Here is a 13,890-nt window from a genome sequence, read left to right as displayed (position 1 = left end):
CAGGGGTGTCCACACAGAGGCTGAGGTGCCACACGGTGGGTCCCACGAGCTGCTATGCTCCATAGGCAGGGGCACCTTCTGAGTGGGTGGGGTGCCTTCTCACCTGTGCTGTGCTCAGAGGGCAGGTGCCAACACAGGGGCTGAGCCACCACTCAGTGTAGAGTCTTCCCACCAGTGGGGCCACCGTGGCATAGTGGGCATTGCCACAGGCTGGAGTGCAATTCTAAAAGCCTTCGTGCAGGCCAGGCTGTCCCCACCTCCTCTTTTAGTCATGCTGGGCCACTGTGTGAGGATCTGTGACCTGGCCTGCTGCCACTGGGGAGGGGGAAGGATGCACTCACCTACTTCCACTACCTCCCAGGCATCCAGTCCACCCACCCTCAGATGCATAGCTGCCTGGATCTCAGACGTCCTCTTGTACTCTGCAGGGAATCCTCTGCTGGTTAATGAATGTCCATTTAGTTGCAACTTAAAGGGGAGAGACTAAGGGGAGAACTCACTCCACCGTGATGCTGACATCATTCTTGGAGGGACACTTTTTTGAAATCTAACTTGTAGTGTTTTCTCCATTTCCTAAGTCTGATGTTATGCAGAAAACAACATACTAAGCCCTCATATAAAAATAATGTTAGTATACTAGTCTGCAAAGAAGCAGTCCTATTGTTTCTAGAAAGGATAGGTCATTCTAGAATTAACTATATTTAGGATACTGCATTGATGGGAGGCATTGACCATCTAAAGTACCCCACAGGAGGACCATTAGGATGTTGAAGTTTTGGAAGCAAATTCTGAGAAACCTTAGTAGAGACATGATCATAAGTTTTTATGTAATCAGAGGGCCATGATATAGGTGAGAAAGCAGATATATTTTTTTCTTTCTCTAAAAAATTAAACTAGGATAGTTTGTAGAAGTTACAAAGAAATAGATTTGATTTCTGCATGAGAAAAATAACTCAATTAATATGACCGACAATGATTAGACCTCAGAAGTGGTAACCTCCCTCTCAGAAATAATCAGAGGCTGTCTGATCCTTACGAGTTCAGTAGGTAGGTTCATCATTCAATAGAGGTTCATCATATTCTAAAGTTTTTTTTCTAACTCAGAGTTCTCTGATATTGCATATTAATTACCTCATTTGTTCTACAGCATCATTTTAAAAGAGGAGTGGTGCAGGTAGGAACTTTGTGGCAGGAGAACCAAACCAACAGAAAATAAGAAACTTGTTTAAAATCTAGTCTCTTCCTTTTTTTGTTCATTCTGTCAGTACCATCAAAACATAATTTAAGACATAATGACTCATTATGTTGTTGGAAGAGCCAGAATTAGAGCCCAAGTCTTATGCATTTTCCATTAAAGAACAATAAGCGAAACAGTCATGAAAATCTTGAGAAAGCTAGTATTGTTGCTATCTGATTGTTTGACTTACTATACATAGAAAAAGATGGGGGTTTTTCTTATTAAAGCAAAGTATAAAAGTTTACTGTGCCTCAGGGCCGGCCTGGTGGCTCAGCGGTTAAGTTTGCATGTTCTGCTTCAGTGGCCCAGGGTTCACCGGTTCAGATCCCGTGTGCGGGCATGGCACCACTTGGCTCACCATGCTGTGGCAGGCGTCCCACATATAAAGTAGAGGAAGATGGGCATGGATGTTAGCTCAGGGCCAGTCTTCCTCAGCGAAAAGAGGAGGATTGGTAGCAGTTAGCTCAGGGCTAATCTTCCTCAAAAAAAAAAAAGTTTACTGTGCCTCAAAGAACATCCTAGAGTTGTTATTATTGTTATCATTATTGTTAATGATAGAATAATATAAAAAATGGATTCTTAACTAGAACAGACCTAATGTATCTCCATTTCCTAGTAGCATATATTGTCATGGAATTCTAAGTAAAAGAAGTATGATAATAAACTTTGTATAGAATCTTATTGTTTTAATCGGTTCCAAGCTATGTTATGATCGTTTTAGAAATCGTTATACAAAAAGTAGATTATCCTCTTAGCATGAGGAGAGAAGCTTCACTGTTCACTCTATAAGTAGCCTGGGATTTAAAAGAACTCCCTTCTCAGTACCTATGGAAATAGGTTGTGAGCGTAAATCCCAAACACCTTAAAGCTTTCCTGAACAGCTGTATTTAAAAATTACTCTGAAGCCTACATTTAAGGAAAGAATTACCTAATTGCATATTCCTGTGTAGCATGTTTCACTTAGAGCAAGCTGGTTTTTTTCTTGTTTGTCTTAAATACTTTGATGTGATGAGCAGATGAAGATTGAATAGGCTGAGAGAACTACTCCTGGAAAGACCTTCCCTGATAGTCTGGTAGGGCTTAAATGAGAATGTGCAGGGCTCCTCCCCTGACTTACCTCGTCAGTGACCAGCATATCGGAGTTCAGCCTCTAGAGTGTCAGCGCATGTACTTTAATAAACACTCTGAGTAGCTCCACATGAAGCAAATGCTCTGTTTGAAAGTAAGCCAGGATAAAAAGATATAGATACCTCAAGTAGTACAGGGTGTGCTTTGTTTGGTAAAATGAATTTAACCTTAGTTGTAGGAGGACATATTAACTATGATTTGCTAGAATAACTCATTCAGTCATTTAAATGATGACCGGGCATGTGCCTTCACAGAACTCACAGCACGTAAGAATAAAAGATTATGATAAAGCTAAAAATGTAAGCACCCTGTGTAATCTCTGTAAGCTGTGGAGATAGGGATTGGGAGTGCTGCTTTAAATCCCGTGTGACAACATACTGACTGGCTCTTGCCCAATTTTTCCGTATTTCTATTCATTTTGACTGTATTCATCCTGGTGTTGTGATGCCACCTCCTCTTACACTGCTTCCTTTCTCTTTCCTCTCACCTGAAATATTGGCTTCCAACTGCATTCTACCCTTTCCTCACCTTTCTCCTCAACCCTCACTTCTCCTTGGGCGAATTCATTTCAGGCTCTTTGCAGCAAACCACATGCTAATGACTCCCAACTTTAACCTCTCTCTTCTAAGCTTTAGACCCATATTTCCAACTATCTCCTGAATATTTTCATCTGGATATGCTGTGGACCCCTTGAATTCAGCAGATCCTGTCTGAACTCATTTTGTTTCTCAAACCTTTGACGTTTATTTTATCTCTTGGTTAATGACATGCAAGATACCCAATAGCCTAGGCTAAAAGCCATGCTGTCAGCCTTTTTCACTCTCAACTCAATTAATTATTAAATTGTATAATTTCTGCCTCCTTAAGTTATTTCAAATTTGCTCCCTCCTCTCCATTACCACTCCCGTCACCTCAGTTCACATTTTCAACATTTACAAGAACTTCTGTCATCTTCTCTGAAGCTGGTTCTCGTTTTCCAACTCATCCTTCAATGTAAGCAGAGAAGTCCTTCATAAATGCCAATTTGATTGTGTCACTCCCCTACTTAAAACTTTCAGTGGCTTCATATTGTTTGCAGTTGTTAAAATCTGAAGTATCTACAAGGGTTAGGCAAATAATTTATATGAGTGAAGTGGGCCAAGTGTGAGACAATAGGGGAGAATAGGAGAGTGTATTCCTGTCTAAAGAAATTCATATTCAGAATTTTAAAAAACATGTGACAAACCTATCTGAGAATCTAATGTTGCTTATGGGTCTCCAGTTAGTGCAGCCAAGTCTAAACTACTGAGCATGGCATATGCAACGTTTCTTTGATATCAGGTATGTCCTTGAGATGAACAACTTGGAACCCTCAGCTATTGCAGAGAATGACGTAACCAGTGAGTCATATTTTGTTGTTTTGTTTCTAGGTCAAAATGTATCAGAATAAAGAGTATGAGTGTATTATTGGAAGTACCACTGTCTTGATTTTGGAGGCCGTGGAGCATAATGGAAAGTCTATGGGCTTTGGAGTCAGCGTTGACCTAGGTTCACTTACCAGTTCTGCCACATATTAGCTGTGTGATTTTGAGCTAATCATTTAGTGGCTTTGAGACCAAATTTCCTACTCTGTTTAAAAAATAAAGAAATAAAACCTTTCAGGATTGAGGGAATAAAATCAAATAACGGCTTTAAATTATCCATCTCAATGCTTGGCACGTAGTAACTCTTCAGTAAAAGACAACATCTAGACAGGTAGAAAAAATTTGGGAAGTGGCGATAAGTGTACGAAAATCTAAGTCCCCCAGGTACATTCTTCCCAACAATTGTATTTGTGGCCTAAAGAAGAGCAAACCTGTTGGAAGCCATTATCGAGTAAGGCAGGCAATTGGAAGCTGACAGGCAGATGATTCACCCACGTGACTGAAAACTGGGAGCTTACCAGCCTAGCTGGCTGCCTAGCTGAAAATCGAATTTAAGCCTAGAGGGTTGCTATTAACAAATTTATGAATATGGTAATATGGACTCTCTACAACTATGCCTAATGTGCTAAGCCTTTTTTAACTTTTTTGTCTACGTAGAATCTTTAAATTTTTTTTAGTAAAACTGCTATTAACTGAAAATTTAGTTCAATAGTATCAGGATATATAGGATATCTTATTTTGGTTTATTCTCTATGGCTAATAAATTTGAAGCACCAAAGGAAGGAAATGAACAACTTAGTTTTCTTTACCAGAACATTTAGTATGGTAAGGAAGGAAAGCTGTTAGATTTATATTTAATTCTAATGCACAAATATATTAATTATATTTTGATTGCTCTAGGAACACTAAAGAAGTCTTGAATAACTTTCCTCATTTGCTTAAGGGAAAGAAAATACACCATCTTCTCAAGATTTACATTTTTCATTTTGATTTTTAAAATTCAGCTTGATCTTAACATTTAAGTATGCTTTGCTCAGTAATTTGTGTACCAAGCTGACATGGTTGAAATAGGGGCTAAGTAGCTAACAGTATGCTTTTCTGCCTTACCACAGAGCTATAGCGATAGTGAGTAAACTAGTATAAATAATAACCTGTTGGCAGAATGACATCCACTGAACTCCTGATTGTACTTGCCATGGAGAGACTAGAAAGAACAAAGTAGAAAGCTAGCTTGTTTTAAAAGACTTAGGGTTTCAACTTCTTGCTGTGCAGCAGTATGTCTCACCACAAACAGACTTTTGTGCCCAGATAAATAATACTATCAGTAACAGAGCAACAACGTTAATATTATGTTGTTGCTAAGAGGATGATTTCTAAAAAAGCAAAGCTGAAGTATTTGAGTGTTGAAACACAAAGATAGACAACTGCTGTCTTTAATGGTCATGGTAAAATTCTCTTTTGGTTTTAAGGAGTATTGCTAAAAGATTGATCTGGATAAATATGGTGGCATTCTGTGACTTGATATTACTTTTTAGTGTTTAACCGCCTGTTTTTCTGAAAGGAATGATTTTTTCTTTTTGGTCAATGCCTTCTAAATATTTTCTTTCTCCTCCCTCCCTCTCTTCCTCCTTCCCTCCTACGCTTCCTTCCTTCCTTTCTACTTGCAGCTCCTCAGAGAAATTTTGAAATTGCCTTCAAGATGTTTGACTTGAATGGAGATGGAGAAGTAGACATGGATGAGTTTGAACAGGCAAGTTGTCCTGGAAAGTTCCATTAAGTATATTAATATTTAACACATTTTCACGTGCCTTGGAGTTTCTTTGGCCTTGGTCAATATCCTCAGATACTATCCAGTTCTTGAAGTACCTAATGTGTCATTTTTCAAAAATATCCTTACTTTTAACAGGTGGGTTTTTTTTCTTTGTTTTCACTCTAAATGTAACGAATTATTTCAGTGTATGATTAAGGTCAAGGTTTTGCTTTGATTCCCCAAGATGAATTATACTTTAATGCTGAGAGGCTAAGTTATGGCTATTCAATCATATATTCAGTCAACATTTATTAAACAGCTCCTTTGTGCCACACAGTTCCAGAATACAAGGATGAATGACATATGTTCTGAAAAAATTTCTATAAGACAGGGAAAAATGATACCATGCCTTTTGACCATAGCATGTACATAGACATGTACAGTTTCTTCTGAATCCTAGGAAGAGATTACATTTCCATAAAACTCTGTCATTGGAGGGCCATGATACCTCTCCAGATACAATTATTATGATTGTCAGAAGTGGTTTCAAAACAGAAAAAAATATATATACGGGAGAAAGCACTTTCATATTCAAAATGAGAAAAGGAGGGAAAAGAAGTGGGAGAAAGTATCAGGTATAGTATATCTTTAACTAAGAGATGCACAAAGTCAAATATTTCAAAATACCTAGAGACATTTGTTCAAATTTCCATCCTATATCCATCTTAATACCTTCACTTTTCCATAATCCTGCATTTTACTGGTATTTCCAGGTGCTCAAACAATTATAAATAGAACTTGTTTTGATATGTTTTTATTTATTTATTTATTTATTTATTTTATTCTTCTTCCCAAAGCCCCCCATACATAGTTGTAGATTCTAGTTGTAGGTCATTTTGGTTATGGCACGTGGGATGCCACCTCAGCATGGCCCGATGAGTGGTGCCATGTCCATGCCCAGGATCTGAACCGGTGAAACCCTGGGCCACCAAAGCGGAGTGTGTGAACTTAACCACTTGGCCCCGGGGCCAGCCCCTGATATGTTATCTTTTATTTTAGATAGAACTATTTTATTTTTTATTGAGATGTAATGGACATATACCATTGTTTTAGTTTCAGGTGTACGACAATGATTTGATCTATGTATATATTGTGAAATGATTACCATAATAAGTTTAATTAACATCCATCACCAACATAGTTACAAATTTTTTTTTCTTGTGATGAGAACTTTTAAGACCTACTCTCTTTTCAACTTTCAAATACACTGTACTGTTTTGTTAACTGTAGTCACCATGCTGTACATTACATCCCCAGGACTCATTTATCTTAGAACTGGGTACCTTTAGATCACCTTCACCTATTTTCCCACCCACCTACCCCCCACCTCTGGCAACCAACAATCTGTTCTCTGTATCTATAAGTTTGGCTTTTTTTTTAAAGATTCTACATATAAGTGAAATCATACAGTATTTGTCTTTCTCTGTCTGACTTACGTCACTTAACATAATGCCCTCAAGGTCCATCCATGTTGTCACAAATGGCAGGATTTCCTTCTTTTTTATGGCTGAATAATATTTCAGTGTGTGTGTGTGTGTGTGTGTGTGTGTGTGTATGTATGTATCACATTTTCTTTATCCATATATCCATTGATGGACGCTTACATTGTTTCCATGTCTTGGCTATGATAAATAATGCTGTAGTAAACATGAGGGTTGCAGATATAGCTTCAAGATAGTGATTTTTTTCCTTCTGGTAAATATGCAGAAGGGAAATTGCTGGATCATATGGTAGTTCTTTTTTAAAATTTTCGAGGAACCTCCATACTGTTTTCCATAGTGGCTGCACCAATTTACATTCCCAGCAACAGTGAACAAGTGTTCCCGTTTCTCCACATCCTCGCCAACACTTGTTATTTTTTGTCTTTTTGATAATAGCCATTCTAACAGGTGTGAGTGATATCTCATTGTAGTTTTGATTTGCATTTCCCTGATAATTAGTAATGTTGACCATCTTTTCACATACTTCTTGGCCATCTGTATGTCTTCTTTGGAAAAATGTCTATTCAGATCCTCTGCCCATTTTTTAATCAGATGGTTTGGTTGTTTGTTATTGAGTTGTATGAATTCTTTATATATTTTGGATATTAACCCTTTATCAGATATATGATTTGCAAATATTTTCTCTCATTCATGAGGTTGGCTTTTCATTTTGTGGATGGTTTCCTTTGCTGTGCAGAAGCTTTTTAGTTTGATGTAGTCCCGTTTGTTCATTTTTGCTTTTGTTGCCTTTGCTTTTGGTGTCCAATCCAAAAATCATCACCAAGACTAGGGTCAGGGAGCTTATGGCCTATGTTTTCTTCTAGGAGTTTTACAGTTTCAGACCTTACATTTAAGTCTCTAATCCATTTTGAGTTAATTTTTGTGTATGATGCAAAATAGGGTCCAGTTTCATTCTTTTGCATGTGGCTGTCCAGTGTTTCCAACACCATTTATTGAAGAGACTATCCTTTTCCCATTGTGTATTTTTGGCTCCTTTGTCATAAATTAATTGACCATATGTATGCATGAGTTTATTTCTAGATTCTCTATTCTGTTCCATTGATCTATGTCTATTTTTATCCCAATACCATACTGTTTTGATTGCTATAGCTTTGTAATATAGTTTGAAATGAGGAAGTGTGATGCCTCCAGCTTTGTTCTTTCTCAAGATTGCTTTGGCTATTTGGGGTATAATTATTTTTTTTATATTTTCAAAGAACCAACTTTTCGCTTTGTTAATTTTCTCTATGGTTTGTGTTTTCTAATTAATTGATTTCTGCTCTCATTGCTTTCCTTCTACGTATTTTAGGTTTTCCTTGCTCTTTTATGAGTTGCTCAAGACAGTATCTTTGGTCAGCAGTTTGAGAATTTTCTTCTTTTCTAATATAAGGATTTAAAGCTATACATTTTCCTCTAAGCACTGCTATAGCAGCATCCTACAAAATTTGATATATTGTATTTTGTTATCATTTAGTTTGGAATATTTTCTATTTCCCATGTGGTTTCCTTTTTGATACATGCATTGTTTAGAAGTGTGTTGTTTAATTTCCAAGTATTTGGGGTTTTGTTTTTTGGATCTCTTACTGCTACTAATTTCTAATTTAGTTCCATTGTTCTCAGAAAATATACTCTGCATGATTTAATTCTTTTGAATTTTTTGAGACTGGTTTTATGGAACAGCATATGATCTATCTTGGTAAGCATCAATGTGTCTTTTTAAAGAATGTGTATTTTGCAGTTGTTGAGTATAGTGTTCTATACATGTCAATTCTGTCAAGATGGTTGCTAGTGTCGTTCAGATTCTATATCCTTACTGATTTTTTTAACCTAGTCATTCTAGCATTTGTTGAGAGGGAGTTGTTGAAATCTCCCTCTATAGTTATGCAATTCTTCATTTTACTTTAATTCTGTCAATTTTAGCTTTATGTATTTTGAAGTCCTGTACACATTTCTTTTCTTTCTTTTTTTTTTTAAGATTGCCACCTGAGCTAACATCTATGGCCAATCTTCTTTTCTTTCTTCTTCTTCTTCTCCCCAAAGCCCCCCAGTACATAGTTGTATATTCTAGTTGTAGGTCCTTCTGGCTGTGCTATGTGGGATGCCGCCTCAGCATGGCCTGATGAGTGGTGCCATGTCTGTGCCCAGGATCCGAACTGGTGAAACCCTGGGCTGCTGAAGTGGAGCACATGAACTCAACCACTCGGCCACGGGGCCAGCCCCCTGTGCACATTTCTGATTGTTATGTCTTCCTGATGAATCAATCCTTTTATCATTATGAAATAACACTCTTTATCTTCAGTGATACTCTTTATCTTAAAGTCTACATTATGTGATATTAACATAGAAACTCCAGCCTTCTTATGCTTACTATTTGCATGATGCATTATTTTTCCATCCATTTGCTTTAAATCTATCAGTGTCTTTATGATTAAAATGCACCTTTTATAGACAGCACATAGTTGGGTCTGTGCTTTTTTATCCATTCTGACAATCTTTGCCTTTTAATTGCAATATTTAGTCCATTAATATTTAACATAATTATTGATTTAATTGTATTTAGATCTACCATTTTGCTATTTGTTTTCTGTTTGTTCTTTCTGTTTTTTGTTCCTCTGTTCTATGTTCCTGCCTTCTTTGGGGTTAAATAACTATTTTTTCAAGAATTATGGTTTAAATTATCTGGCATTTTAGCTATATCTCTTTGCCTTATTTTTATAATAAGAACATACATTCTTAAATGTACACAGTCTACTTAGAATTAATATTGTACTACTTCACATAAAATGTGAGAACCTTGCAACCATGTAGTTTCATTTACCTTCCTCCATCCTTTATGCTATAGTTGTCTTGTGTATTCCATTTACATAAATTATAAACCCCATAATACATTGTTAATTTTGCTTTAATGGTCTTATATATTTTAAAAGAAAATAAGAGAAAAAATATTCTGTATATTCATTCACATATTTACCATTTCTGATGCCCTTCATTCATTCCCAAGATCCTAATTTCCACCTGGTACCATTTCCCTTCAGTTGGAAAAACTGTCTTTAGCATTTCTTGAAGTGCGTATTTCTTGGCAACGAATTAATTTATATCATTGTTAGTTTTTGAAGGAAAAATCTAGATATAGAGTTACAGGTATAGATTTAAAATTCTCTGTTCTTTCACTACTTCTGATTCCTTCTGATGGAAAGTCATTGGTTATTTGAATCATTGTTCCCCTGTGTGTAATATGTTGTTTTTCTCTCTCTGCTTTCCAGATTTTTCTTTATCTTTGGTTTCTAGAAATTTGATTATGATATGCCTCAGTGTGGTTTTCTTTGTATATAGGCTTCTTAGTATTTTATGAACTACTTGTATTTATAAATTTATGATTTTTATCAAATTTGAGAAGTTTCTGGCTATTATTTCTTTTTAAAAAAATGGTTTTTTGGCCCCCATTCTCTCTCACCTCTTTCTCTGGGACCATGTGATATTGCCCCACAAATCTCTGAAGCTCTGTTTGTTATTTTTTTCAATCATTTTTCTCTCTGCTCTTCAGACTGTATAATTTCTCTTGATTTATCTTCATGTTCACTGACCCTTTCTTCAGTCATAGCAACTCTGTTACTAGGCTAATCCAGTGAATTTTTACTTCAGACATTGCACTTTTCAGTTCTAGACCTTCCTTTTCATTTTTGATATAGTTTCCTTTCTCATTTGAAGTTTCCTATCTTTTCCTATTTTACAAGCATATTTTATATATTTGAGCACTATTATTATAACTGCTTTAAAATCCTTGTCTGCTAGTTTCTAATATCTAGATCATCTCAGGATTGATCTCCATTGATTTCCTTTTCACTTGAGCCAAATTTTCCCATTTCTTCATATGTCAAGTAATTTTGGATTGTAAACTGGATGTTATGAATGATATGTTGTAGACTCTAGATTTTGTTATATTCACCCGAAGAGTATTAGTGTTTTGTTTTAGCAGGCAATTAGCTCAACTGAATTTGGCTAGACTTTATATATAGAATTTGGGGCTTCCCCTCTTTGGCTTTCTCTTTTTCGGGATTTCCCCTTCACTCTCCAGGGGTTGTGGTTGCTCCAGATTCTGTCCTTGGGTTTTTCAATCCAGAAAAACTGAGGGCGCCAATCCTTCTCATTCAGACTGGGGACTTCCTTCAGGCTGAAAACTGTATAAAGTGAGAAACTCAGCCAGTGCCATTCCCTTCTTCCAAGTCTCAACTCCCCTCCAAGATCTGCCCATGAACACTCTCTGATGCTTTCAAGTAGTTGTTTGGTGAGTTTTGTCCGTATTGTGTAATTGTCATCTGAGGAAAGATTGGCCTGAGAGGAGCTACTCATCCATTACCAGAAGTGGATTAAGACCTGTTTAGTATTAAATGCTAAGAGTTGGCTTCAGATAGGCCTAAGAAGCAGGAGGGAGAGAAATAAAAGTGGGAGAGGGGGAGAAGGAAGGGAAGAAAGAAAATACAAAAAGAAAAAAATGTAGTTTTGAAATAGCCTTATAAATTACTTAGGTTAGCCCTCAGGAGCAAAATTGCCATAACTTCCCTACTCCTGTTATAGACACTAACATTCAAACTTTGCTCTGATTTCCCACGTAAACAGGCATTTTCTTGACAGTGTATTTGTCAAGCTTGTAAAAAAAGCTAAACAGAACCAGTATGAGGACTCACACATTCCATTATCATTTATCTTCAAAGTTAAATTGCATAAAGCAAATTAATAGCTAATACTACTCTTTCATTCATCTTTTTCCAAAATCATTTTGATCAAGCATAAGCACAAATTGCTGAAAAGCATTAATCAACTGTAAATAGTTAAGCATGACTTTTCTCTGATCTTTCTATCACACAGATCCTTTTCTTTAACCCATTTCATACAGGATCATGAGACAAAACTAACCCAGAAAAAACATTTAAAAAAAATCTCTTAACTGTTTGGCCTGCATTCACCCAAGGCTGTGACGGAAGTGTTTTTTAGTATTAAAGTATGAGAAGTGATAACTATCAGTTGTGAGACAGAAGAAAAGGAATTAAATTTTATTTCACAGGTTGTATTTTATATTTCTCTTGATTTTCTCCACAGCATGTAGCATATAGTAAGCATTCACATGGCTAGTTGAATTGGTTTGTTTTGATTGATTCTCCTGTTATACCCTTAACAAATTATCTAAATAAAAATATTTTAAGAAAATATTTCCCAACAGAGATACACTAAGAAAACAATGTCTCTCACACATACATGCACAATCTAGTGATATATCCTTTTTTAAAAAAGTTGTTAATGAAAGAACACTTATAGTTAGTAATAGTTTACAAATTGGTAGGGTAATATTTGGACTGTGCTATTATTAATCATTAGTGAAGATGCTATAGCACCAGTTAATTTTCCCTAAAAATACTTCTTTTTCTCAGTCACTTACACACACTCTCTCAGCACTACATTCTTTTTTTTAAAATTTTTTAAAAATTTTTTATTGAGTTAATGATAGGTTACAATCTGGTGAAATTTCAGTTGTACATTATTGTCTGTCATTCGTGTTGTAGGTGCACCACTTCACCCTTTGTGCCCATCCCCCACCTCACCTTTCCCCTGGTAGCCACTAATCTGTTCTCTTTGTCTACATTTTTGAATTCCTCATATGAGTGGAGTCATACAGAGATTGTCCTTCTCTATCTGGCTTATTTCACTTAACATAATTCCCTCAAGGTCCATCCATGTTGTTGCAAATGGGATGATTTTGTTCTTTTTTACGGCTGAGTAGTATTCCATTGTATATATATACCACATCTTCTTTATCCAGTCATCTGTTGATGGGCACTTAGGTTGCTTCCACGTCTTGGCTATTGTAAATAATGCTGCAATGAACACTGGGGTGCATGGGACTTTTGGAATTGCTGATTTCAGGTTCTTTGGATAGATACCCAATAGTGGGATAGCTGGATCATATGGTAGTTCTATTTTTAATTTTTTGAGGAATCTCCATACTGTTTTCCATAGTGGCTGCACCAGTTTGCATTCCCACCAGCAGTGTATGAGGGTTCCTTTTTCTCCACAACCTCTCCAACATTTGTTACTATTTGTTTTAGTTATTTTTGTCATTCTAATGGGTATAAGGTGATATCTTAGTGTAGTTTTGATTTGCATTTCCCTGATGATCAGCAATGATGAACATCTTTTCACGTGCCTATTGGCCATCCGTATATCTTCTTTGGAGAAATGTCTGTTCATGTCTCCTGCCCGTTTTTTGATTGGGTTGTTTAATTTTTTGTTGTTGAGTTGTGTGAGTTCTTTCTCTATTATGGATATTAAGCCTTTGTCAGATGTATTACTTGCAAATATTTTTTCCCAGTTAGTGGGTTGTTTTTTTGTTTCAATCCTGTTTTCCCTTGCCTTGAAGAAGCTCTTTAGTCTGATGAAGTCCCATTTGTTTATTCTTTCTATTGTTTCCCTTGTCTGAGAAGACATGGTGTCTGAAAAGATCCTTTTAATACTGATATCAAAGAGTGTACTGCCTATGTTTTCTTCTAGAAGCCTTATGGTTTCAGGTCTCAGCTTTAGGTCTTTGATCCATTTTGAGTATTTTTTGGTGAATGGTGAAAAAGAATGGTCAATTTTCATTCTTTTACATGTGGCTGTCCAGTTTTCCCAGCAGCATTTGTTGAAAAGACTTTCTTTTCTCTATTGTAGGCCCTCAGCTCCTTTGTGGAAGATTAGCTGTCCATAGACGTGTGGTTTTATCTCTGGGCTTTCAATTCTGTTCCATTGATCTGTCAGCACTACTCTCTTGAAGCGAGCATACACAGTTTCCACCAAAGG

General features: G+C 36.4%; 1 protein-coding gene across 7 annotated transcripts in view; it reads left to right on the top strand.

Annotated features, from left to right (window-relative positions):
* Positions 1-13,890, top strand: part of MICU1 (mitochondrial calcium uptake 1) — a 280,401-nt gene that overhangs the window by 178,213 nt on the left and 88,298 nt on the right. For 5 of the 7 annotated variants that reach the window (XM_070565477.1, XM_070565487.1, XM_070565492.1 and 2 more), the window contains 2 exons: positions 3,686-3,744; positions 5,436-5,518. In XM_070565477.1, coding sequence (XP_070421578.1) covers positions 3,686-3,744; positions 5,436-5,518 — 142 coding nt within the window. The remainder of the gene's footprint in view (positions 1-3,685; positions 3,745-5,435; positions 5,519-13,890) is intronic. The other 2 variants (XM_070565467.1, XM_070565458.1) reach the window with 1 other exon arrangement.

This window comes from Equus przewalskii, chromosome 1 (genome assembly GCF_037783145.1).
Source record: "Equus przewalskii isolate Varuska chromosome 1, EquPr2, whole genome shotgun sequence".
Lineage (NCBI taxonomy): Eukaryota > Metazoa > Chordata > Mammalia > Perissodactyla > Equidae > Equus > Equus przewalskii.
The sequence above is the reverse complement of the archived record's forward strand: the minus strand, read 5'-3'. Positions and strand labels throughout refer to the sequence as shown.